Source organism: Panthera uncia, chromosome D4, assembly GCF_023721935.1.
Source record: "Panthera uncia isolate 11264 chromosome D4, Puncia_PCG_1.0, whole genome shotgun sequence".
Taxonomy (NCBI): domain Eukaryota; kingdom Metazoa; phylum Chordata; class Mammalia; order Carnivora; family Felidae; genus Panthera; species Panthera uncia.
The window spans coordinates 87,771,468-87,796,957 of record NC_064807.1 but is presented as its reverse complement, the minus strand read 5'-3'; the positions used below and the strand labels follow the sequence as shown (position 1 = coordinate 87,796,957).

At 54.1% G+C, this 25,490-nt stretch overlaps 1 protein-coding gene across 1 annotated transcript in view; it reads left to right on the top strand.

The window, feature by feature from the left end:
• Window positions 1-22,449, top strand: part of DDX31 (DEAD-box helicase 31) — a 72,536-nt gene extending 50,087 nt beyond the window's left edge. Inside the window, exons 19-20 of the mRNA XM_049638207.1 lie at window positions 5,024-5,192; window positions 20,869-22,449. Coding sequence (XP_049494164.1) covers window positions 5,024-5,192; window positions 20,869-21,094 — 395 coding nt within the window. The 3' untranslated portion in view covers window positions 21,095-22,449. The remainder of the gene's footprint in view (window positions 1-5,023; window positions 5,193-20,868) is intronic.
• Window positions 22,450-25,490: the final 3,041 nt, after the last annotated feature.

Sequence of the window (25,490 nt, the reverse complement as noted above, 5' to 3'; positions counted from 1 at the left end):
GAAGGAAGGGAGGGCTGGCGTAGCAGAGGCAGGCTTGGAAGCTGTCGAGGGCTTCGGGGTCCCCTGAGTGCAATGGGAGCCATTGCAGGACTTGGAGCAGAGATGTGGCGTGGTCTTCAGGGGTCGGAAGAGATGGCCTATGTGAGAATAGAATCTGGGGGGCAAGGGTGAATGCTGGGGGACTGGTTACAGACAGCCTTGGCCATCAGGAAATAGATGACAAGAATGGGCTAGTCAGCAAACGGTTTTGAGTGCCTGCCATATACCTCGGCACATCACGAAAGCAGCCCTTGGCTGTTGCCCCCACACCGGACCAAATGAGAACGACACAGGGGAAAAGATGAAGTCCCGGCGGTGGCCCCGTCGCCGCTGCTCCGTAGGTAGCGTGCGTCCTGCTGGACTGGTTTCTAACAGCAGGCTGTCCTGACATTTCCCGAAAGTGAATTCAACAATTCCTGAGGGTTTTCCTAAGAACCTGCCTTCAGTGAAGTACTGGCACGTGTCTCCCGAGAGGAACGGATGGCTTGTCACAGTGTAACTGGAGATCGGTCGTTTGTTGACAGGCGAGGTGAGCTTGCTGGGTGGTGCACGTCCAGCTGTGGCGCCGCGGAATTTCTGGCTTCGTAGCGCATCGCGATGAAAAGCAAGAAAGCCCCCCGTCCTCTTCACCTTTGGTTTTGACGCCAGAGGTGGTTGAGGTGTCTCACTCTAGTGAGACTACGGCCTTCTTAAGGTGTCTGGGTCACCGAAGTAAGGCTGTCGTGGCATCCTTGGGGAGCGTGGTGACCACTGAAGTTGTTAATACCAAGAAACAAGCGGAGCTCCTGGTTTTCTGTCTTTTTTTTCCTAGTATCACTTTTATTTTTTTTATTTCTACTTACTAAACATGACATGAGACAGAACATGCAAGTGGGGGGAGGAGCAGAGAGAGAGAATCCCAAGCAGGCTCCACGCTCAGCACTGAGTCCGACGCGGGGCTCGATACCACAACCCTGGGATCATGACCTGGGCTGAAATCAAGAGTCGGACGCTCGACCGACTGAGCCACCCGGGTGCCCTACTTGCCTTCCTTTTAAAGGGTACCTGAACGGGGCCACTCTGCAATGTTTAGGTACCAAGAAGGAAATAAACCTGCATTTCTCTTCTCTGCTAATTGATTGCCACGTCAGATTGGTGGTGGTCTGGGAGGAAAGTGCCCTGTTCTAGATCTCGACGTCTCCACGCTTTGCTCCCCTGGTGCTTAGCGTGGTGAGTTCTGGAGGTCTGGGGCGGGGGGGGGGGGGGGGGACGTACGCGCACTTGCTACAGCAGAGGTGTTCAGTTCACAAGGGGACAGCGACCGCACCCCGGAAGTCGAAACTGCCTTCTGCCTTTCGTCTGCATATGCAGATTCCCCACTGCTGACTTGCCTCCGTTTTATTTCAGAACCCACCTCATGAATAATTAACAAAGCAGCTGGTTTTTGCCTTTATGGCAGAAAAGTAGTTGGAAACTGGGCCAAGTATGCATTTGTCTTCCTGTTGCATTTTCTGGCCCAGTCATTGTTAATAACCAGCATTTAATTGTTGTTAGTTTCCAGCAGCAGTCGCCCCTTTTTACTCTCATTTCTTTCCTTTCTTTCTTTTTTTTTCCTTTTAGTTTATTTATTTATTTTGAGAGACAGCACGCGCAGAAAGGGCAGCAGAGAGAGAGAGAGAGAGAGAGAGAGAGAGAGAGAGAATCCCAAGTAGGCTCCATGCTGCCAGCGCAGAGCCCAACACAGGGCTTGAACCCACAAACCATGAGATCACGACTTGAGCCAAAACTAAGTCAGATGCTTAACTGACCGAACCACCCAGGCACCCCTTTTCCCTCATTTCTTGCCTCTGTTAGCTAGAGATCCCAGTGGTTCAAAACTGGTTTGAACTTGGGGCGCCTGGGTGGCTCAAGCGGTTAAGCGTCCGACTTTGGCTCAGGTCACGATCTCGCAGTCTGTGAGTTCGAGCCCCGCGTCGGGCTCTGTGCTGACGGCTCAGAGCCTGGAGCCTGCTTTGGATTCAGTGTCTCCCTCTCTCTCTGCCCCTCCCCTGCTCACGCTCTGACTCTCTCTGACTTTCAATAATAAATAAACATTTTAAAAAAATTAAAAAAAAAAACTGGTTTGAACTCGAGACTCCCGAACATAAGTTTTGGAAACTGGGGTCCTTTCCACACGGAAGACGGCTTTCCTGTGGTGGCCCTTCAGCCTCCGGTCTCCCTGAAGAGCAGGGACCACGTGCGGAGGAGCCGTGCCTGGCTTGCGGGGCTGTTGCCCAGAGTCCAGAAAACCCAAACCACCGATGACAGATCAGCCGCTCCCTCAGTGCAGTCCCAGGTAGGCAGGTACTCAACCGAGTGTCCCTTTACTCCGTACAGATGTGTGTTCTTCTGGGGGCAGGGCCGAGGTTCCCTCCCAGGCTAGAGTCTCGCTCCTTCCTACCTCCTTGATCCTAAGTATCATCCATAAGATACTACTGTTCTTGGTCAGATGTCCAAGAATAAATCTGGTTTTATGAACAAGGATGAGGTGTCCACGTGGGGTATTTTAAAATAGGTTTCCCTTAATGCATCTCCCTTACGGCTGTGAGATAGGAGCCCTCGACTACGGAGCGCATGCTGTAAGTGGCCACGCCTTCTTCCGCCATCTCAAGCAAATGCCTTCTTTCTCTGCTCTCCACTCCTCCGGGTCCCACAGCCCCCACTTCCGCCACCCGTCCTCGACACCGCCCCTCGGCAGGGTCTGCAAACAGCTTCGGCTGCTCCTGAAATTCCTGCTTCTCTGAATCATCAAAACGTGGGAGTCCATTCAAGGATGTGAGGACAGCCCAGTATCGTTGTCCCCAGTGAGACAGCCTTAAGGACAGGCAGGGTTGGTAAACATATGCAGTGTGAAATGCTGCCTGAGCGCTTGTGGAGGGAGAAGACACGTCTGCCGTTTCTTGGAAAACTTGTTAGCTGGGCGCCCACGTCTCTGAGACAGAGGCTGTCCCTCCTTGGCTCCTCGGATTGGTGCGGGAATGGGAGGTTGATCTGCCCAAGTGGGACAGTGGTGGTCAGGAGGAGGCCTGGGCCAGCGTTCGGGGGACTGAGATTGTAAAAGTGCGAACTCTTTGGCTTGGCCTGACTTGGCATGGTTTCGGTCTGTTTTTTTGAGGAGAGTAAATACGGAGGGTCTGGAAAGAAAGGGGTGTAGAGAAGAGGCGTAGAGCATCTCCTGGGCGGTAGCCGAGCGGCTTTCTTGAGACTGGAGTGTGTAGCTCCGTGTCTGGAACCTGGTGTCAGAACCTGCGAACAGTGCAGACCATTTGAAGTGCTAGAGATTTCCCTTGGAAAAGCTGGTCCCCGGTTATTAAAAAGGGGAAGCAGGCACAGATTTCAGAGAGGGGTGCAGACAAGTTGCCTTGGTTATTATTTCTCATCGATTGGGAAAAGGAGTTCACTTTACTCAGTAAATAGAGCTTTGATGGATTCCCAGGATCCTTCCAGCAGCTGATCTGCTAAAATGACACTTTTTATTACTGTTCATAAACGCCAATCTCCAGGTGCTGCTGGGATATTACGTCTAAGCTGTGGGCAAACTTGCCAGTCCAGTGGCTCAACAAGCAAGGGCGAGAGAGGCTGGTATTTAGCGCCTGCTCCTCCGTGAGATGCGAGGTGCTGGACTCTGGCTTGGCCGCCGGAAGAGCCGGTATTGGGGTCTTTTCAGAGCCGTCCCCTCCTGCCCTGTTGGAGTGAGGAGAGGTAGACACTTGATTTTCACCGGAATTGCGGTGTATTTGAGGGGAGCTGGGTGGAGGGACAGCTTTCTTTTCTCAGAGGAACGCCGAAAAAAGGTGGAGCCAGGGCTCCAGGCTCCTGGGAACCACATCTGCCTTTTTTCCAGCCAGTGCTGACTCTAGAACAGGGGCCTTTTTCTCAACTTTAAAACAGGGCTGAAACTTTCACGAAGGTGTGTCTGGGGACATCTCTAAATTGTTGGCAGTTCTCAAGGGATGAACTGTTTTGTGGGCTCTTTTAGAAACTTAATAACTGCCTTTCTCCTTTTTAAAACTGTTTTCATTTCCTTTTTTTTTTTTTCTTTAAAGTTTATTTTGAGAGAGAGTTTGCGCATGCACAGGGGAGGGGCAGAGAGAGAGAGGGAGAGAGAGAAAATCCCAAGCAGGCTTCGCACTGTCAGCACAGAACCCGACACGGGGCTCAAACACAAACTGTGAGATCATGACCTGAGCCGAAACTAAGAGTCAGACGCTCGATGGTCTGAGCCACCCAGGCACCCAGCGTTTCCTTATTTATGCATTTTTCAAATGGGTAAGAAGCCCTTTAGCAGTCAATATCAGGTACTTTGGAATGAATTTGGTTTTAAAATCCCAGGAGTACAGGAAGAAGAGTCACCCCTCTGGATAGGGGCCCTGGAGGCGGGGCTTGTGGTGTGAACATTTATAGCAGGAGTAACAGACTGTGATGGGAAGCACAATAAACCCATGGGAACCTTTTGAATTGTATAACATTTACATGTGTTAGCAATTGAAAAAATAAATTGAATTAGGAAAATTTTTTCCTAATATAAAAGTCTGATGATTTCATTTTTCGTGAGAAAATACCACATTGATCAAGTCTTAGTTTCTTCACCCATTCTGTCTTTCGTTTCTATGACAAACACTGACCAGCTGCCTGCTGCCATGTCCCAGCTGCTATGCAAGGCCCAAGACCATAGTGAGGAGAAAAGAGGGCCGCTGCCCTCTAGGGTTCTTGCACACTACACAGTAAAATCTGAAATTCTATTGGGTTTACTCAAGTGATACTTGTGTCCTGTAGATTTTTTTTTTTTTTTTTTTTGATGAATTAAAAAGAAAATACACCAGGATAGATTTAGGTGGTTCATTATGTTGTACTGTCCTGACTGTCTCAGGGTGCCTGGCAAGATAAAGTGCGTAGGACAGCCATTAGGCCCGGGCGCTTCGAGACCCCATCCTGACGGCCTCCCTCACCCTCCTCTTCCTCCCAGCTCTGCAGTCCTTCATTCGAGCCTATGCAACCTACCCCCGGGAGCTGAAGCACATCTTCCACGTCCGATCGTTGCACCTTGGTCATGTGGCTAAGAGCTTTGGGCTGAGAGATGCCCCCCAAAATCTTGGGGTCTCGGCTGTAAAGAGAAGAAAAGGAAACCTGAACAGGTAAGATGAGTTGAACTTGCCCTGGGACAGATGGCTGGAAGTGAGGTGGGTTTGGAGAGCTCTGTGCACACAACAGCAGGGCGGTGGTGGGGCAGGCTGCTGCGTGATGGGTGCAAACTTCCATCTTTGGGTTTTGTGCTGAATCATCACCAGTGTCCGCCCCTCTCGCAGTGTGATAAGTGCTTGGAACGAGAGGAAAAATACTTAATCTGAATGTTTTTAAGGCACCTGCAAAAATGCAATGGTGTCTCCTGTCAGGTCCAGATGGTGGTGGGGTTTATTGGGGCAGCAAGACAAACCTGTTGGTTGGGTTGCCTCCACTGCCCACCAGCAGAGTAACGTGGGGCCTTGCTGGAGTCGGAGCTTCAGATGTGCTGTGGTTCACCCTGGACAGCCCCCCAGGACTTGTACGAAAACTTCTGGTGTGTTCTGTGAAATCAGTTTGGTCCTGTCCTGGGGAGGCGGGAGGGGCTGCGCGGGGACTCACTGCACCGGTCGCTCTCCTTGGTGCTGACACGTGCGTCTGGTACCAAGCGCCCGCAGAGGGCAGAGGCCGGTGCGAGCGTGAGACTCTCACCCTCCCTCAAAGGCACATGGTAAACTGTCCAGAGGTCCTAGTGAGAGTGAAGAGCGCTGCCCTGCAGGTCGGAGGCTGGGCTCTGGGTCCACCTCCACAGTTCCAGGAGGTCCTGAGATGATTCCCCTCAGCAAAAGACATTTGTAAAAGGACCCAGCCCCTTTGCAGGAGCCATGGACCGCTTGCATGGGGACTCAGGGACAGACTGCCATCACCACTTGTGCAGCATGTGAGTGGGAAGGAAACACTGAACAAGCAGAGAATCCTTGAATGCTCTGGACAATTCGTTTGCATTGCACATCGTTTATTTGCTTATGAATTGCAAATGTCAGAGTACACTTGCCCTGACCGTGAGAATCCGGGGGCGTGCCACACTTCCCTGCCAGTTCCCGCCACACGCCCGCTTGCTCGTGCACCATCACTTGTCAGGGCCCTGGATGCAGTGACAAAAGTCAGAGTGGACCGCCTGGTGTAGGGAAACGATCACTGGTCTTAGATGCAGGGGACTTGGACTTCAGTTCCAGCTCTGCTCTGATGTGAGCTTCTGAGCTTTGGGCCGTATCTTTGCTTTACTTCTCAGAGCCTCAGTTTCCTCAGCTACAGCAAAGAGAAGGAAATCGATGTTTTGTAGCTATTTCACAAGGTTGTTTTGAGACCAAGCATTAGGACGGGCCGCACAGATGAATCACCTTAGGACAGAAATCTGGAAACCAGATGGGTTAAGATTCTGGAACATCCAACCTGATCTGTTCAGGGTGTGGCACCTACAAGGCTCTTAGGAATGGATAAAGTTTGCCTAATTCTAGTCCCATTTTTGGAATTTTTAAGATGCTTGATTTTTTTTTCCTTGTATTAACACCTCTCCTGTAGGACCGTACCTCAGTAATTCTGTCAGGCAGGTAGTTCACATGCCGCTGTTGATCCGTGCCCAGACAAGGCTAAGACACACCCAGCTCTGGTGTCTTCCAGGCGGTTTTGAGGTGCAGGGTACTGCCCGCTGCCCCTGCTACCTGTCCTGGGCAGGGCTGTGGCTAGAGACTTCTCTGCCCGTCCTCCCAGGAGGTAGAAGACGCCTCAGATGTACGACGGCTGTGCACCAGAGTCACGTTGCTGCCCTGGGGTCGGAAGTAGCTGGTATTTCCGCGTGCCCACTTTGGTTTCAAGTGTGTGAGGCTTGCAGTCAGGTCTGAGGGGGACCTCCTAGTGATCTGGAAGCCAGGCCATCCTGCCACCGTCTCTAAAACGTTGGCGCTTCGAGAAGATCGGAACACTCCTGCCAGTTGATCACTGGTGAGAAACACAGATCTTGCCGATTCCTATCCCCGCAAATCAATGCAGTCCCGATACTTCATTGTTAGCGGCTCATCTACCTTTATGAGTGGGAACTTCATTAGCAAGTGTAAATCCAGAGAGCAGCTCTTCAGGCTGGGACGTCCGCAGCTCTTACCCAGATCCTGGAAAGCAGAGCAGCAAGGCAGGGAGGCAGTCGGGAGGGGGACTCGGAGCCAGCCAGCATTGTCCTCACCTTGAGAAGCCACTAGGGAGAGAGCAAGCCGCCGCCTCCTGCTTCAGCTGACCCTGCTAGCAGATGGGCACCAGGACTACCATACCCCTGTGAGCAGGGGATTTAACAGGGCTTTATTTAGGGAAGAATGGGCTGATTAGCCGATAAAGAGCATGTAAGATGGTATGGGGCAGCCTTTGATGTCTGGCTGGCGCGGCAGGGAGCCGGGGGGTGAGTGACAGCAGTGTGTCACAGGATTACTCCGCCCGTGACAATACCGCTCTCTGTTCTGGCCATGTCACCACTCAGTTACAGCTACTTTTTCGGTTGTTATGCCCTTCTTTTGAAGGCATTTCTCGCTGCACTCTTACATCCTCCCATCCCACCCCTGCCTTGCTAACGCAGACGGCACTCAAGGATACAGTAGGCACCTTTTTTTTTTTTTTTTTTTTTTTTTTTTTTAATTTGGGGAAATCTTGTCACTCCTGGAAGAAGAAGAATGACTTGGCAGCTAATGTGCACACGGACCGTATAATTGTGGTCAGGGTAAGCGGCAGAGAAGACGGGACAGATTTTCCGCACCTCAGTCAGGGCTCAAGCAAATGCCAGTTGCTGCTTTTTGAGGACTGGGAAGAAAAGTCCGTTAAACACCACAAAGTGCAGAGAGTTATGCTGTGGCCACAGTGATTGTTCTGAGCTCAGGCGTCTCCTCTGAAATCCATCTGTCAAGAAAGGGAGTGGTTCCTTCTGCTTTCTTGGGGTGGACCAATTTGGAGCACTGAATTCTCCAAATTATTCTGCATTCTGTGTCATGGGGTCAACTGCCTAGAGTAGCTCTACGTTATGTGCACACCTCTGATACCTGTGGACCAAATCCATGCCACTGTGAGCAGAATCCTGTCTCGCCTCGTCATGCACCAAACAAGGGGTTCGTCTGGGTGTTAAAACATGAAGCAAGGGCACGTTAGCTAAGGAGATGGTTTCCACGCAGTGACAAAGGGAAGTTTTATCTCACCCGTATGTATGCCTTTATTCCTTTACTTGACCACTGTTGAGACAAAAAAAGGATAACGTCCCCAAATGAGATCTTTATCACTGGGTATGTATCCGCTTTTCAGTCCTTAGTTCTGAAAGGGAACACAAAATGCTTCTCCCCTGCACACAGATGCAGTCGTAGTTACAAAACTCCTCTGACACCGACACACAGACCTGCCAAGGCAGCCCCCCACCCCCCGCCCCAAACACCGACACAGACGTGCACACAGGGAGTCGGTGCTGTTGGTAAAATATTGAATGGCCCTTAGCAACATCCATCACAAACACAGCATTTTCCTTCTGTGAAACGCAGTTCTGATTTTGAAGCTCGGTAGATTCCGCGGTTCCTGGGAAGCAAAGATAACATACCTTCCAAAATTTCCATCTTCCCAGGAGACGGGGGGACCCGGTACCGTCTGCTTCGGGAGGGCAGAGTGGTGTTGTCGGCCAGGGCGTCTGTCTGTCTAGGCGGTGACACACACGAGTAGTGAGCAGGCCCGCCGTGCGGGGCTGCGAGTTCCTCGCCTCCCTTACACGCTGTGGAGACTGGTTCAAGAATACAATGCGTTACTGTGTCAGTGCTACTGCGACAGTACGAGAGAGCGAGTCTGCTGTTTTTAACCAACTATCTCGTGAATTCTGTGCTGTGATCATGAAAGCACTGCTCTGCCCCAACGATGTAATTTGTAGCTACCTGAGACTCGTCTACCCCTGGCTTATGCCACCTGTGTCTTTCTGATGTTTTCCTTCGTGCCTAGAAACATCTTGGACGTCGCCTTTATCAGTAATCCAATAAGTATGCTCCTCTGTTCTCGGCTCCCTCCTTTTAGAATTAGTAGAGCAACAACAGTCCAAGTTGTTGGCTGTTCTTAAAAGAAATGCAGTTTTATTTATGCACATTTCCTTTTTCTCTTTCACTTAAATGTTTGCTTATTTTTGAGAGCGTGCCAGTGTGGGAGGGGCGGGCGGGGTGGGGACAGAAGATCTGAAGCAGGCTCCGCACAGACAGCAGAGAGCCCGATGTGGGGCTCGAGCTCACGAACCACAAGATCATGACCTGAGCCGAAGTCAGTTGCTCAACCGACTGAGCGCCCCAGGTGCACCATACACATTTGCTCAAGCCAGCCCGGTCAAAGTGTGACCACGAAGTTCCTGCTCTTACCAAACAGGTAAGCCATCTAAAATGAAGGATCTCTTAACCCTTAACGACTGGGTCTGGGTGTGCTGGGCCTGTGCTCGGCGGGCCATGGTCAGTGACAGGAGGGTACACGGGGCTGGCTCCCCTGGGTCCTGGCCTCGGGTCAGAACCCCCGGCACCCGGGCACCGCAGAGCATCTGTCCCCCCGGAGTTCTAGATCCAGTGTTTCCTCTACACCAAGTAGACGTCCTCATGTGGAGGTGCCTGCCGGAGTTTTCTCATCTGAATTGTCACGGATTTTAGCACTAACGTTCAAACTGGAGGTTTTGCACAGCCCTACTCGGGGCATTTTTCCTTTTTGAAGCCTTTGCCCTGTCACTTGTTCTGATTGCCACCGTCGCCTGTCCAGTGGCTGTTCGGTAACTGCGAAGGGCTCCTGTCCTCACTGGTGCTCTAGGGCCTCCGGTTCTTAGGTGCCGCCCGAGGGAGGGCCACACAGGGGTTGAGCCGGGATTGAGCCACTTCTGCCCTGGGACAAGTGACTCCGCGACTCTCTGCCTAGTCCCCTGGCTTCCCAAACGGGCACGGGTGCCTCACGGTGCTGTGTAAGGACCACGCCAGGCGGTCCAGCATCGACACGGGGTCAGACGTGAACACACGGGAGCAAATGGCGGTGACAGTGCTGGTGGCTCTTTCTGCCAGCCTTCACCGCACCTGTGAGTATCCTGGGCCAGGAAGTGGGAAGTGCGGTCAGCGGTCAGCTTTTCAGCACCCTTGAGCTTGCCGTATCAGGAACAACCTTGAAAACGTGGAACCGGTCCGGTCCGCTCCGCTCCAAGACGGGCATCAAGAAGCTGCAGCTGCACCTCCTGTAAAGCAATATTCTCATCATTAGGAGCAGCTTGCCTGCCAATTTGTATGTGGCATTTACAACCTCCCTCGTATCACTTAATTAGCTGGAGGCACACCTGGAATCTTGCCCACTGTGAAAATTCTCTCAATCTCATTGAGCCAGTTATTCTGTAAAAGATTGGCCAAACATGAGATCAGAGGCGAGACAAAGCCACGCTAGAGAACGTGGGGATCTCTGTGTGAACCCCCTGCATGCGGGTCAGATCCCGAGCAGCGCTACTGCCTCTGACCCCTCTGGCCACCTCCTGGTCTCTTCCCTTGGCTTCTCACACCCGGCCCCAGGCCACAGAGCCTCCGCACCCTCACCTGTCGCCCTTGCCGCCAGCCTTTCGGTGCATCTCCTTGCTCTGATGACTAAGGCAAGTGAGTGACAACGGCGAGCCCCCTCTTCAGCGGCCCTGCGTGGCACCCATTTTCCCCATCGTCTCAGGGCCTTCGCCGAGTCCCCGGGGGGCCTGGGCCTCTCCCTGCTTTCCGTCTTTGGACTCAGTGCCTCCTGCGAGGAGGTCTTCTCTGGGCCGCCTGCCCGGGTTGGCACCTCAGCCTTCCCTCACCCGACACCGCCGTCTGTGTGTGCGGGTGGCTCATGTCCATCTCTCGAGTGCAGCTTGCGGTGGAGACCCTGTCTGGTTTTTCTCCTCTCATCCCCAGCGGCTCCCGTGGTGCCCGGCACCACGTGGGTAGATAAACAGAACCTGCCGGCGGCCTGTAATTCTGAGAGGAAGGGCACAGTGGGAAGGAAAGAAAGATAAGAAAAAGAGGGAAATGCCTCTTGCCTGTTCAGTGGACCCAGCAAACAGCAAATCCTGCAAGGGGTAGGGGGACACCTGCTTTTCAGAGCACGCTGCGCTCAGCCAGGCTGTCCCGGGAGAACGAGACGGGGCCACCTTCCTCTGAACCAGTGTCCCTGACTTCATGGGTGGAGGCGGCTTGGGGATCAGCCCACATAGCATGGGCGTGAGCAGGTTCAGGGCTGGGGCCTCAGCCCTGCCTCCACAGGACCAGAGCAGACGCCCCACTGGAAGGTCAGATCACCCGGCTTCAGCCTGGAGACCAGGGTTTGAAACAGCTAAGGACCGCCGGAGGTAGCCTCAAGGGCAGAAGGTGTCCTGTGGAGCAAGGGAGCAGAGTCCGCTGTCAGACTCCCCTGGGGAGCTGTATGTAGTACAGGGGCCCAGGCCCCATCCCGGGAGACCGTGGTTCAGTAAAGCCTCAAGTCCTGAAGAGGGGGATGGAGGTGGTCGTAAGTTGACTAACAGTTCTCAAAAATGTAGACCCAGGTCCTCGGAGCGGGCGACGGGGTGTCCTCCTTAATGCAGGAGGACAGCCAGATGCTGGCCAAGTGTATGTCTGATTCAAGTTAGGATTAATTAATAATATTTTAACGTAGAACCTGGATGAGCTGCATGGATTGTAGACAGGAGCATCTTCTACGGGCCTCTCTGGCAAGGCACACACAGGATGGGTCTCTTTGAAGTCCACACTGCGTTATCTCTGTGGGACATTTGTACGGAGGAGAATATACTCTTGTCCAGACGGGGCCAGGGGACAGGAAAAGTTCTGTGGAACGTGGCCACGTCCCTTCTGGTGGGAAACACAGCACGGCACAGAGTCCTTGCTCAGGGACTGCGTGTCAGCGAGCCGCCTGTAGGTTAGTGAGCTCATCACGGGCACGGGCAGCTCCAGGAAGCGGCGCGGTGTGGGCACAGGCTCCCGTGGAGGGCCTGCCTCTGCCACTCGGGTCACGCGGTGCAGATCCAGTTACAATTCCCTTCCCTCCTCTCCGCTCCGGTACCGTGGGCCCTGCCTTTCCGGGCTTTGGCTTAATTATTGCTGTGCACACGCAGCTTTTACATTTGGCCTTTCGCTGCTGCCACTATTTCTTTCCCTCTGACACCATGCAATTACCAGCCCTGCGCCTCTTCGTGGAACAAACACACCCTCATCCCCACCCGGCTAATGAGGCGATTAGAGGGATTTCACGGTGACCCCGCTCTTTCTCCACACCTGGGTCACCTGCAGACAGCGGGAACCACAGGGTGTGTTTTCAGTCAAGCGGCCAGGCCGATAACAAAGAACAGGAACCCAGCCGGCCTCTCCTGGGAGGGTGCTCGGGCGGTCACGTTCACTGTTGGAGCCTTCCAGGCACCGGAGGTGGAAGACGCAGCTGGCCCAGCGTGAGTCGGCGGACGGCAGTCGAGGCTGCGGGCAACGGGAGAATGCCCGGCTCTTCGTTACATTGGCCGTGCTCGGAGCTCTCCTGGTTCGCGCCATCGGAGAGCTAGGAAAGAACGTGACGGTCCCAGCTACTCCCCTTGCTACACGTCACCCTGAACCCCTCCTCACCCCTCCTGGGGTGACCCACGCCTCTGATCTATCCCCGCGGCGGTCCACGGGCCCCTTTTTGAGTAGGAAGGTGTGCGTCCTGCTGTAGCCCATCACGAAATGACTCTACGTCTTCTCCAGATGTCCCTTTCGTTCTGGGCCTGGTGTTACAGCCACGGTCTGAAGTGGAGAGTGACATCTCAACTAGTTCGTAATCGAGAGGAGGGATGCAGTTTGAGCACCGCAGTGTGAGCAGTGGCGTGGGACCCTTAAGGGCTTCCGTGCGCCCTCGGCTCTGCTGAGGCCCTGTGTGTGTCTCGCTGAGCCCCAGGCCGGTCCCGCGAACCCAGGGGAAAGGGGGCGTGCCTGCTCCCCTGGCCCCAGGTCTGAGAGAGCCTGGAGCCCACATCCCGGCACTTTGTTGCTGCCTCACATACCCCTCGTAGAAGGTTCCAGTTTCTAGAGTTGGTGTTGGGCAAAGTAAGTGTTTGAGCCCCACCGCGGGTGTTTTCCTGTGTGAGCAGTTGTTCCTGTAATCGAAGAAACGGACTTAAAGCAGGAGTCCATTTGGTTACGTACGTGGAAGAATTTGATGTGAAACCGTCAGGGTAGCAACCCCAGAGCGGTGGTGGAAGCTCTATGTTTGTTTGCAGGGCAGTTGCCTCGAAAGATCTCTGATAAGAGATGATCGCAGGGAGGATCTGGATCCCGCTTTTTCCCTGGTGTCCTTTCAGGTCCAGAGGGTGCAGTGCCTGGGCCTGAAGTCAGGTGTCCCCAGCTCGATCCCAGCCCTGGCAACAACGAACCTGCGTCGTGCAGCCCTCAGGGCCCTGGAGTGTGCAGAAGGGTTCCGGACAGGTAGCCCGGTGCTGAGCCTGGGGTGGCTGCTCGGTAAATGCTGCTTTCTCCCGCCCCCCCCGGGACTCCCCCTCTCTGAGTCTGTAAGAGGGGTGAGCGCTTATGGGAAGTCTTCCCGAGGGCTCCCGCCACAGTCTGCCCTTGACCTGCCTGTTGCATGGCTCCTGGGTCCTGAAGGCCTCTGCTCCAGGCCTCCCAGCCGTGGGTGCTCGCCACCTGCACAGGGGGGACTCGGCTCCCCGTTAGAGCTGCTGAAGTTGAGCCCCCATGGACCACTTTCGTTTTCCACTCTGTGGTCTCTGTGAGATTCTAATGCTGAATGTGCATGATATGCAAACAAAAATACAAGGTGTTGTTATCGTTGATCAAAGCCGTCCCTGGTCCACATGACACGTGTCGGGTATCTGATGATGGCTCCTTATCTCCTGCCTCTCCTCTTTTCCATACTGTTAATAACAGTAACAGTCAACGCTGGATGGGGGCTTTCACAACGGGCACTGTGAGAAGCACCTCGACTCATTAGTTCCCTGAATCCTTTTGAGAGTGAGCAGACTGGCCCGGGGAGAGATGGGGCCTTGGCCAGACTCAGCCCCACAGCCCGTGCAGGACGGCCCCGGGGTCCTCCCGGTCAGAGGGGCTGGCTCCGCCCTGCGGCGCCAGCATCCCCAGCTGCTCGTCCGTCACCGTCCGTCCTCTGGGCGGCTCTTCTCCCAGCCGGGGTTCTTTTCCAAATCCGGGTCATGGAACTACCCAAACGTGCAGGAGAGACGGACCAGCACAGAAGAGGAGAGCGATCACATCTATTGGCCTATTAACGGTAGGAGCAGGGACCGCGGCTACCACTCACACGGGGCTCAGCACCGGCCTGGCTCCCTCGGTGCGACGAGCACCCTGGCCTCCTGGCTCCAGGCCTCCCGCATTGTTGGCATCTGGGCCGTCCTGGGGCTCAGGTTGAAACTGGCCAACCGAGTCCCTGTTTGTTTGCACGTGTGAGAGTTCAAACCGCCCAGCTGCTCTGCCTCAAGAGCAGGACGGTGCACGTGCCCCGGTGTTGTTCACCCTTTAGCCAAGGCCTGTCCCTTTGGCCTGCCAGGGTGTTGCAGGTGTTCTGTCGTCCAGGGTGTCCGCTGTCCCTGCAGGCTGCTTTTCATCTGCCGATGTGACAAATATGCCTCATAATAACCATCCAAGACATCGATCATGTCAAACAGGACGGGCCCACAGGGCTGAGCTCTGGGGTCTGGTGCTGAAATGCTGTCCCCAGCTTATCAGTCTCAGGCAGCACATTTAGGATGTAGTCAGACCGGTTACAGACACACCTGACTGTTTCCATGCCCACTCGGTATTTCTCCATCGTCATATTTTCACCGAGAATTAAAACGCGTCAAGCACTTGGTCATGCCCGTTAGGCCTGTAGGTGGAGGCACTTTCTGACATGGGGGGGAACCTAAGCTTGGAGAGAGCTGTTGACTCCACGGGGACATCGGCTAGGCATGGCCACCCTGCCTGGTGACGTCCGGGCCCAAGTCCTGCCAGAGCTGTTCTAACGGTTTCTGCCACTTGGGCAAATAATCTTGAGGTTCCCGTCCAATTCTGGGATTCTCATTTCTCTCTTCCCTTTTAGGCCTCTGCTACCTCTGAACATTATCTCTGTCCTCTCTTTCATTGTGCGTGCTCTGCCGGGCAGCAAAATCGATCATGACGTCGATGTATTGATTGCCTGTGACCTGCGTGGCCTGGCAGCATGCCTGCCCTCAGCCCGGGGCTCAGAGCTCTTTTCTGCTTTTCACTGGGTCTTGTTCTTGGATGTAAGGCGGAAACCCGCTTTTTATCAATCTCTGTGTCCACAGAGTCACTCTCGGGTACTTTTCTGCAGTGACCGTCCGCCACAGCATGGCTCACCTGGCGTAGGGCGTCTTCTGGGGCCCCGGTAGTCTTACCGAAGCTAACGTTGGTCTGGTCCTAGGAAATCACAAAAAAAAGCGCCCTTGAGACGGCCCGCCCGCCAGCTTACATCTCTGCCGAAACAGAACCCACGGGTTAAAGGAGGCTTGATACAGCTGCTTTTTCCTTCAGTGACCGTGAAAGGCTTGATAGTGTGTGGGCTGAATTACCACCCGCACTAGCGGGTTCCTTCCCTGAGCTGCTCCGTTGCACCGGAGGGACTGCCTGTCAGATTCTCCTTGGAGTTGTGTGCGACTCTGTCATCCGAGAGCCACCAGAACCCCACTCGGACACTGCTGCCTTTCCTTCACCCGTGAGGGCGAGGCGGGAACAGGGAAGCTTTTGAGGCTGCCTCAGGCCTTCTAAAAGCATCGCTGTCTCCTACTGGCATCGCTTAGGACCCAGGCTTTCCTTCCAGTTGGGGGGCTTGCTTCCCTCAGTCCTTGGTGTGTGGGGGGGCGGGGGGGGGTGCTCTCACTGTGTCCCTAGGTCATTTGCTTACATGCAGAAAGAATCCTTCAGATCAGAGAATAAGTACATTTTACTACTACTCAGTCTGTCTGTTTCTGTCTTAAGAGAAAACTCTCACACAAAATCAAACAAAAAGCGAAAAGCAAAGAGGTTTTGATAAGTAAAAGTTAAAAGACTTGGATATTTTGGCATAGGGCAAAATTCGACCGTTTGATTTTTTTCCCTATAACAAATACACTGTTCTTTATGGTCATAAAAATAATACATGTTCATTGTAAAAATTCAGGAAATAGAGAAAAGCTTAAAAATCACCTGTCAGCCCACAATCCAAGTTAACCTTGAGTCACAGTTTTTATACCCTGCAGATTTCCACGGCGAGTATACTTCTATGGGTTTCTTGGTGTCCGTGATGGAATTGAACAAATCGTGTGATTTTCTTTAAACTGCCGTTTCTCACCTAAGTTAATTCAACCTTCACTTTTCAGTTGCAGTCCATCAGGGCCGCCAAGAGTCTTTGAGATTTTGAGATAACATGAACATTGTCTTGGCATAAAAACGTCTTGTGCAGGAGGCTTGCTTCTGGTTTTGGTGGAAACCTAACAGCGTGGCGGTTAAGTACACGAATCACGGGGTCAGATTTCCGGGACTGGAGTCCCTGCTCTTCCGTCACTGGTTTGTGACCCTGGGCGCCACCTCCCTCCCCTGTGTCTCTGTTCCTTCACCGGTAACGTGGGGGTGCTAACCGTAGCCGTTTCGTGGGGTTGTGGGTGAAGTAGACGAGTTAAACACCTGTGCAGTGCCGAGAACAGAGCCACGGGAGTGTCGGCAGGAGAATCATCATGGAGGTCGGTGGCCAGTTTGAAAGACTGACTTGTTGTATCTTTAAGTCCCTTCACCGCCCCCGTCAGTGGAATTTGCTCACGTGTTGTTTCGATGTATTTGGTAGATCTCTTCAGTGTTGGCCACTGTCATTCTCATCATCTCTTCGAGTGTCACCTACAGGAAGTGTTCTCAGCATCAGAAAGAGTCACAGGGGTGCGTTTCAAGTCCTGGGGAGCAGATTTATGGTCCAGTGACTATTGTGGATAACTGTTGGGAAGGAATAGTTAAACCAGAATAAAATCTAGATGGAATTACGGAAGGCAGTAGCAGACTAAAGAAAAATGTGCTTGAACATTTTTTTTAATGTTTATTTATTTGGGGGGGGGGGGGGGGGACGAGCATGAGCAGGGGAGAGGTGGGCAGAGGGGAAGAGAGAGAATCCAAGCAGTCTCCACGCCGTCAGCGCAGAGCCCGATTCAGGGCTCCATGCCGTGAACCGTGAGATCATGACCTGACCTGAAATCAGGAGTTGGACACTTAGCCGACTGAGCCACCCAGGCGCCCCTGCCTGTACGTTTTTAAACGCTAGCATGAGGAAGGCTTCTAAGCGTGATCCTAAAGCTGTAAAACTTAGTAAAAGAAAATACCGATTGACCTGACAGTACATAAATTAAAGAAGGTAAAGTGAAAAACTCTGTCCTGTAAGAGGATGCCATGAGCACAATCCTGAGCTGGGGCGGCTTCCTACCTGGGGTAGCCTTCTGTGAATCTGTCCGTAAAGGTGCGAGAAGGTCCTGAGGCCCCTCTTCTGCAGTGGTCACCCTAGTGGGCATATTGATTTACTAATTAGGCTGTGATTTCACCTTATTGGCAGTGAAAGTGGCATCTGCCCATCCTGCAGGGTAATCCAGCCTGGTAACCAAGGGGGGTTATTCAGCCTTCACTACAAGGGAGTTCCCTGTGGTTAGATAAACTGATCTGTTGCTTGGTAACTGCGGGATTACTCTGGTGGACTGGGAAGTCCATTTGAGAGGGGTTTGAGTATTTGGAGGGCAAGGAGGGCAAGAAAGTTGGCAAGTCCCTGGGAGAAGTGCAGCTTGGCAGGAGAAGGAGTCGAGAGGCCACATGCGCCCAGCGCGGGCCCGGGTTTAGAACGTTCCACCTTCCCATCTGTACTTTGCCTTCTCGGCACTGGGCCTCAGAACAAAGGAACAGCAGACAGCCAGCCGGGTCCTGTTGCTCCCACAGCAGTGGGGAAAACCCTGCGGGGTCGACCCTGAGGTTCGGGTCCTGGGGAGGTGGTTTGGGTCCCAGGTCGAAAGTACGTTGCCTAGAAGGAGATGCTAAGATAGGACGTTTTGCGCTCAGAAGCTGAAGGCGGGCGGGACCATGTCCCGGATGCACTTCCAACGAGTCCCCCCCCCCCCCCCCCCCACGGTGTGGACCCGAAGGTCCTTAATAACCGTGCTGCACCTGCCGGGCAGGAGGGACCTGGCGCTGCCCGGGACCCAGCTGCGTGTGTCTGGGGAGGGACGGGGACGGAAGGGCGCCCGTGTGGTGCCCCCGCCGGTGTGGGCTCCCGCACTGTCCCTCCGGCCCCGTCTGCAGGACCGCCAGCCTGCGCCTGAGCCTGCGAGGGTGCCGCTCCGGCTGTCTGTGCCTGCTCTGTCGGCAGTTAGGGTCTCAATCGCCCCGATCAGGTTCTGGTTATTTGTTTTGCTTTAGCGGTGGCAGGAGCAGTCACAGAGCCGATGCTGGGGAGGATATTTTGACTGAAATTTTGCATATTTTGAAACTCGGGTTGTTAGATTTAAAATTATACACACTGTGAGTACCTGGCTTCAAACGGGGAAGAGGAAGCATTTCTTCCTGTCAGAACCTTCTCACTCCGTCTGTCATGTAACCCGACTAAAAATAAACTACAAGCACGAGAACTGGCAGCCTTCAGTTCGGAACAAGTTTAGTGCCCTCAGCTGCAGGCCTGGCTCCCGCCGCCTCCCAGCCACGCGCCAGCCCCCCCCCCCCCCCCGAGGTGCGGCCCCCCCCACCGGGCCCTGCAGGGTGCACGGTCCACCACCCCGGGGAGTTAGGACGAGTGCCCTGCAGGAGAAGGGGGTGCAGCCCCAAATGCCCCGGCCTGGGCATCAAGGGCCCCCGAGGTCAGGCCTGGCTCCCGTGTGGCCTTGGAGAGCCTCTCGGTTGGCACCTCCGGACCTCAGTTTCCTCATTTTTAACTGATTGACCGAAACCCACATGCCAGCCACCCACTAGCCGCCTGTGCGTCTCTAATCCTTCCAGCACCTGTGAGCTTTGTTCTAAGTATCTTCCCCTTTGTTCAGGTGAGGAGACCGAGCGGAGAGCCTGAGCTGTGTCATTCGGCCTCCTCCGTCGTCAGCTCTCCTCTTGGTCCCCACTTGCCCCTTACTCCTCTGTCATCCAGGCGCTGCCCCCACCGTCCCCCTGCCACATTCTCATGTGAGCACAGAACTCCCCCGTGTCTGGCCGTGGTTCTCTGCCACCCTGGCTCCTGCCAGATCTTCCTAAGTGTTTGTCCCTGGACCCGCAGCCTGCTGGGAGGAGCGTAGGCCTGAGTCCATCCGACCTGTGTTTGCATCTCCGCTGCTGCACCTACGAGCTCGATGGTCTTGGGCAAAGTACTTAACGCTCCTCCAGAATAGTTTCCTTGTCTGTGAAACGAGGGTGCTGTCATACCTCCCTTGTCCGGCGGACGGCATGACTGTGGAACCCCGAAAGTACTTCCTGGTTTGCTCCCAATCTCGCAGGGCCCTGTCACTGACGCATCCGTGCACCCTTATGACAAAGTCTTACCCTTAACGTATTCTCAGACCTTTGTTCCCAACAAAGGGTGACCGTGTTTTTCCCTGTGCGTCCTGGTAGAAAACCATGCTAGGCCTGCCGTTGCTTGAGCCCCGCCCTGTGGAGGAATTCGGTGTAATTGCCTTAGCCTGGTCCAGCGCTGTCACAGGACCCCGCCACCTTTCCTGCCAGCTCAGGAGCGCAGTAGTGATCCCGTTGCTAATTCTTGAGTCTTCAAGGAGTTCCGTTCTATCTTGAGCACAACTTTAGTCCACTTGAGCTCCGACGATTACCAAGAAAATGCTGTAACTATACGTTGCAGAGGGCGACGTGTGCCTTTTGCAAGAACCCTAAGATCCCGCTGTCGGGAGTTGAGGGAATGGCCGGCATAGCAGTGTGGGTTCAGTGGTATGAACTGAATGAAAAAGAACTTGTTCTTATTTGGGTTAAAATCCTGTCCTGGGAAACGTTTGCTCTTAGACATTCATAATCATTCTTCCTGTGTACAGTTGAACTTCTACCAATTTCTCCCTCTGATCTTCTGATCAAATGGTGAGGCTGCTGTCTCTTGAAAACAGTTACTGGTATTCAACGCCTGAAATTGATTTTCAGCCTTTTGCACTTTCCTCGTGGGTTGGGGCAGGGAGCCCTCCCTCTCGCTCCGCACCCATGCCCGTGGTCGGTGGAGAGCGGTGGGTCTGGCAGATGCCGTCCCGTCTGCCCATGCAGACCCTGGGTTTGGGGTTTTCAAGGTCAAAAATATCTGCAGGAGGCTCTTCAGTCAGTGAAGAGGTGTCTGCGACCGACACCCCACCCCCGGGCGCTGTGTGGGCCCCGTCAGGAGGAGGCTTTGACCTACACGGGGCTTACTTGCCCAGAGTTGCTGGCCGGCTTTCGCCCGCTGTATGTTGTTGAGTTTCAAGGCGGGTTTTCCCCCCCATCCTTTGGCAAACTGCTGTATCATACACTTCGTTTGCCATCAGAGTGTGAGTGCGTATCGTTCTTTTTTTTCCGTGAAAACAACACAGAACAAAGCCTCACTTTTAAAAATGCCATGATATTTTGCCACCGTTATGAAAATCTGTCAGCACCGTATCTAATCTTCTGGTGCATAGAATATCAAAACAAGCACTATTGAAGGGATTGTACTTCTGTTAATACAAAAATGTCAGTTCCACAGTCTCGGAACCAGCTGCTACCAGCCTCTTTCCAAATGGGAAAGAAAAAAATAATAAAGTTTCCTTTCCCCCCTCTGCTGTGTTACTTTCTTCAGGCCTGACCTTCGTAAGAAGACCCGGGGTAAACACCGCCTTGCTGAAATCCTGCGTTCAGAATACTCAAGTGGGATTGAGGCCAGCGTCGCCAAGGTCAAAAAGCAAAACAAACACGCGGTGCCCGGCAGCCAGCCATGCAGAGCCATCCGCACCGGGCGCCCAGCCTCGGCCGTGGGAAAGCAGAAGAAGCGCCCTCCGTGCAACGGAAAAACCCAGAGAGACTGACCGGGGGCCGAGACTTCCCAAAAAAGTTTTTCGCTTTTTTGTTTTCAACTCTGCCTCCACAGGCCTGGGGCTTGGGGTGGATCCTGGAGGCCCGGAGACCCGGGCTGACGGCCCTGTTCTTGTCAGGAGCATTGTGGGAAAGCCTGGTGCCGCCCCCCCCCCCCCCCCCCCCTTGCCCTGAAGACAAGCCCCTGACCCAGAGAAGCCAGGCCCCTTATCCCGTGGGGGGCGGGGGTCAGCAGAGTGTAGACCAGCCAATCAGTGCACCAGAGCCGCACCTCCCCCCCACCCGCAGCCTCCAGCAAGAGCCTGGTGGTGTGAGTGGCAGCGGGAGGGCCGCGTCCTGCCTCCTGGTGACAGTGTTCTGAAGGTGTCTCCAAGTTTTACTTTAGTTGCCCCATCAACACATTGCTTAACACGAATTTTATAAAATAGCGTTTTTAAAACTGGGATGCAGTTTGCTAAAGAAGAGGGTAAAGGTCAACACGTTTTCTCGATGTACAAGTGCTTTGTTCAGAGGGCTGACTGGTTTTGGCGTGGGTCGGAAGCCTCCGGGTCCGTCCGCAGGCAGCTCCAGGCCCCACATCGCATTCACGTGCCCGGCCGCCTCTTTTATGTCCACGGAAAACTTCCTGTCTCGTGGCTGATGGATTTACTGGTGCCTTTTTTATTTATTTATGCTTTTTACTGTTGCCTTTTTATTCTTTGCCTTTGAAGTCAAAAGGCACCAGTCTCCTGAGCATTTTCTCCCATCGAGTCCCATCTTGCCTTCAAGTCTGGGGTCCGGGGGTCCTTGTAGTGTGGCCCAGGTCACAGCTGCCCCTCCCCCACTGTGTTGCCCCGGGGGTTTGAAAGGGCGCCCCCCCCCCCCCCCCGGGGCGGACAGGTTGCCAGATTTGGACGCGGGGATTCCAGAGGCGTCCGAAGGAGAAGGGCCAGAGCTCAGCACCTCTGTGCCGGGAGGTGCTTTGTTCTCTACACCTTCTCGGGATTCCTCGTCTTCCAACTCCTGTGATGGATGATGAGGCCCCCACTTCAGTAACCAACCCTCCAGATGCACAGGAACCAAGCGGCCGGGAGCGGATGAGAGTGCTGCGAGATGGGCCGTCTGCAGGGTCCACAGAGGGGCCAGCGTCCTTGCCTCCGACCCTCTCTGGCAGTGGAGGGTAGCTCGCACCGACACCAGAGGCCCCAGGGAGAGGGCGAGTGTGAGTCCAGTGAGCACTAATCTTCTGCGGGAGGGAAAATATGACCTTCTCACGAGGGCTGTCACATACGAATTCTTAGGGACGGTTGGTGAAGTTTCTAACAACAACAACAGTAATAATAAAGCCTTGTAGCACTTGTCAAGCGGACTTGGGGAAATCTGCCACCTTTCTTTTATTTCCGTGTGTAATGGGTCACATGATTTGGATGAGAAAAGGAGGGATCAAACTTTACAGACAAAACCCAGCTGTGTGAGAAACAGGATTAAAGGCAGTGATTGGGGAGGATCAAAGAGAAGCCCTGCTTCCCCCACCCCCCATGCACTCATTCCTCCAGAGGTCGACTGGGCCCTGCATTCCTGGGGCGGGGGGGACGACGTGCGTGCGGGAACCTTCCCGGCAGAGGGTGTAAGGGACTAGAATTTAGAGATGGAACTTCAGCCTAATTTGCAAACACTTAGGTGAGGGTTTCTTGCCATAGATGCTTTGTGGGCCCCTTTCTAAGTAGAATCAATATATTACCCCCAGTTAATAAAGAAACACGGATTTAACAGATTTAGGGTTAATATTATCTAAATTTAAATAACCTTAAAATAAATCTCTTTCTCCTATTATGGCTCTTGACAGATTATACGTTTCAGGCATCAATTAGGCAAAGCTTTAGCCTAATTCCACTGTACATATTCTAATTTTGTGCGTATTTTTAATCGTCCCTCTTTTTCTGATTTCCCAAACTGTCCCATTTCTCTGTGTCGCAGCCTGATCCCCGCATTGGAAGTCACGGAGAATTTGGACATCTCATGGAGTGTTGCAGCCGAAAGCCTTTTCCCCCCGTGGGCTTGTCGGATGCTTGTTCTGCACCCCAAACCCCTTCATGTTTGCAGCTCTTAGCGGGTTGCCATTCTTCAGAGGGGCTTCCGTTCTCACCCACCGAAGGGCAAAGAGCCCTTGGCGAGTGATTCAGTCAGTGCTGATGCAAGGCACACAGCCTCTTCCACTCTTGGAGAAGCAAAGAGCCAACCAGAGCTCAGCAAAGGACATTTGGACAAAGCCCAGTGGGTTCCTTTGATCTTTTTCTTCTTCTTCTTTAGCGAAGGGAGGTGAGATTTAGGGAAGAGGGGAGTAAATGAGAGCCCCTTAATGCAGGTACATCCCAAGCCGCTAGTGACCTTGCTAGTTAGCAGTGCGGCCCTCTGCATGAAGTGAGGGAAAGCCATTAGAATCCAAGCATCGATTCCACGAGACAGAAATTTAAAGCTTTTCCACTGGACAAGTGGCCCTGCCTGAAAAGGGCACCTAACGGGTCTTGTTAAATTGCCCGAGTGACCATGTCACCTTCTCTCTTAATCTGCTCCGCCATGAGAACAATTCAGAACGAGACCTGCCGGGGGCGAGGGGGTGCAGTGGGGCACCCGCAGAACCAGCTAGACTCTTCAAAACTGTCCCGAATCCTCGTAACAAGGCTCACAGGGCAATCTCAACTTCCTTTAAACTTTGCCGCCCCTACCCTGTGGAGCCTGGGTTTCCGAGGGGCTGGGGCGGGTCGCCGCTGGAGCAGAGAAGACGCCTCCCGGGAGCCTCTCCTATTGTTCTGCCCGCCGGGGGTCTCCCCGCTGCTCCTTCTTTGTGTTTCCAAAAAGAGTTCACCCAGCCCCGGGGTTGGGAACCGAGAAGCCAATTTAGCCTCCGAAGCGGATGAAAGCAGAAACCCACCTCACCGCAAAGGTTGTAGTTATTATGACAGATGGGAAGTGCAGGACAATCTAAGATATTGTAATTATAAACTTGTAGGGAAGCCTTGTTCTTCATTAATGTAAGATATGAAGTCGCCTCTGAGGTACAAGGACAATTACACAGCTGAGAATGTGTCTCGGTTTACACTGCCGCTGTGTAAATGTAAGAGGGTGGTTGCTCTGCTCTGCCTCCTTCACTTTCACAAAATGAAAAGCACACCAGTGCAAGTTGTCCTTTGATAGATTTTTAATATGATTTTAAAGAGTTTTGTTTGGTCTCATTCTTATTCAATGAGATTAATTTAAAGCACTTATCCCCTGGGCTTAAGTCAATCCATGTAGGATTTGGGCTGGGTTTGTTGCATGGGGGGTTTTGTTTGCAGGAGGCTATGAGAGACTCCTTTCCCACTTCATTAACCCTGAGTTGGGGACAGTCTCCCCTCGCCCCCCACCACAGCCAGAGCTGGGGATTTACCAACCCCCATTCACATGCAAAAGAACTCGAGAGCGGAGAGGCTCCTTGACTTAATTAGCTGCTGTGCATTTTGCAAAAACTAGAATAATACCCTCACCGTCCCGGGAAAGAAAAGCAGTGGTGTGAGGGCGTTGGGGCGGGTGGGGAGGGGGCAGGAAACAGTAGCAGGGTCCCGAGGGGTGGGGGAAGCAGTTGGAACATGCCCCCCACCCCTCCCCTAGGAGGCCGCCCTCTCCCAGAGCGATCCTGCCACAACTGGAGGGGGGCTCGGCTTTGCTGGCCCCAAAACTTCCCAGCCCTGGGCCTGTCCTCTGTCCCGAGTCCGAGCTGCAGGTGGTGGGCGGCAGGGGAGCACCTGCGCCCACCTCCCCAGGGAGGGAACGGCTTCAGGAGGTGACCTTGGCCCTCTGAACGTGAACTGGAGGCCTCGAGTCTGGCTGGAGCCTTAAACCCCCTCCCCTGAGATCCCGGAGCCGCTGGCTGGGGCACGGGGCAGACGCGGGGATTTGGCTCCCCTCTCTGGGGCTCATCTTCGTGCTCCCTCCCGGGGTAGAGGGAGAAAGATACAGGATTACCGCTGTGGCGTCAGGCTCCCAGCGAAGGCTCGACGGGTCCTGCCGGCGCGGGGGCCGGAGCCGCCTGGGCGCCCGCGAGCGTCCGGAGCCCGAGCGCGACCGGGGCGCGGGGCGGAGGGGGCCGATGGGGTGGTTGGGGAGGCGGGGGTTGCGGGGGGGGGGGAATAGCCTCGGAGCCCATCTGTCGGCCCCGCGCCCAGCGGGCCGGTCACCAGCTGCCGGCGCCCTTGTTGCGGCCAGATGAGCCGGCTCAGCGAGGGCACCGCAGCCCGGCCCGCAGCCGAGCGAGCCCAGGCTCCGACCCCCGCTCCGGCCCCCGGGACCGGCTGGGAGCAAGCTAGGAACCAGATGGAGAGGAAGGGGGTGGGGAGGGGGGCGCGGGGAGCCGCGGGCTCGCCTCACTGTAGA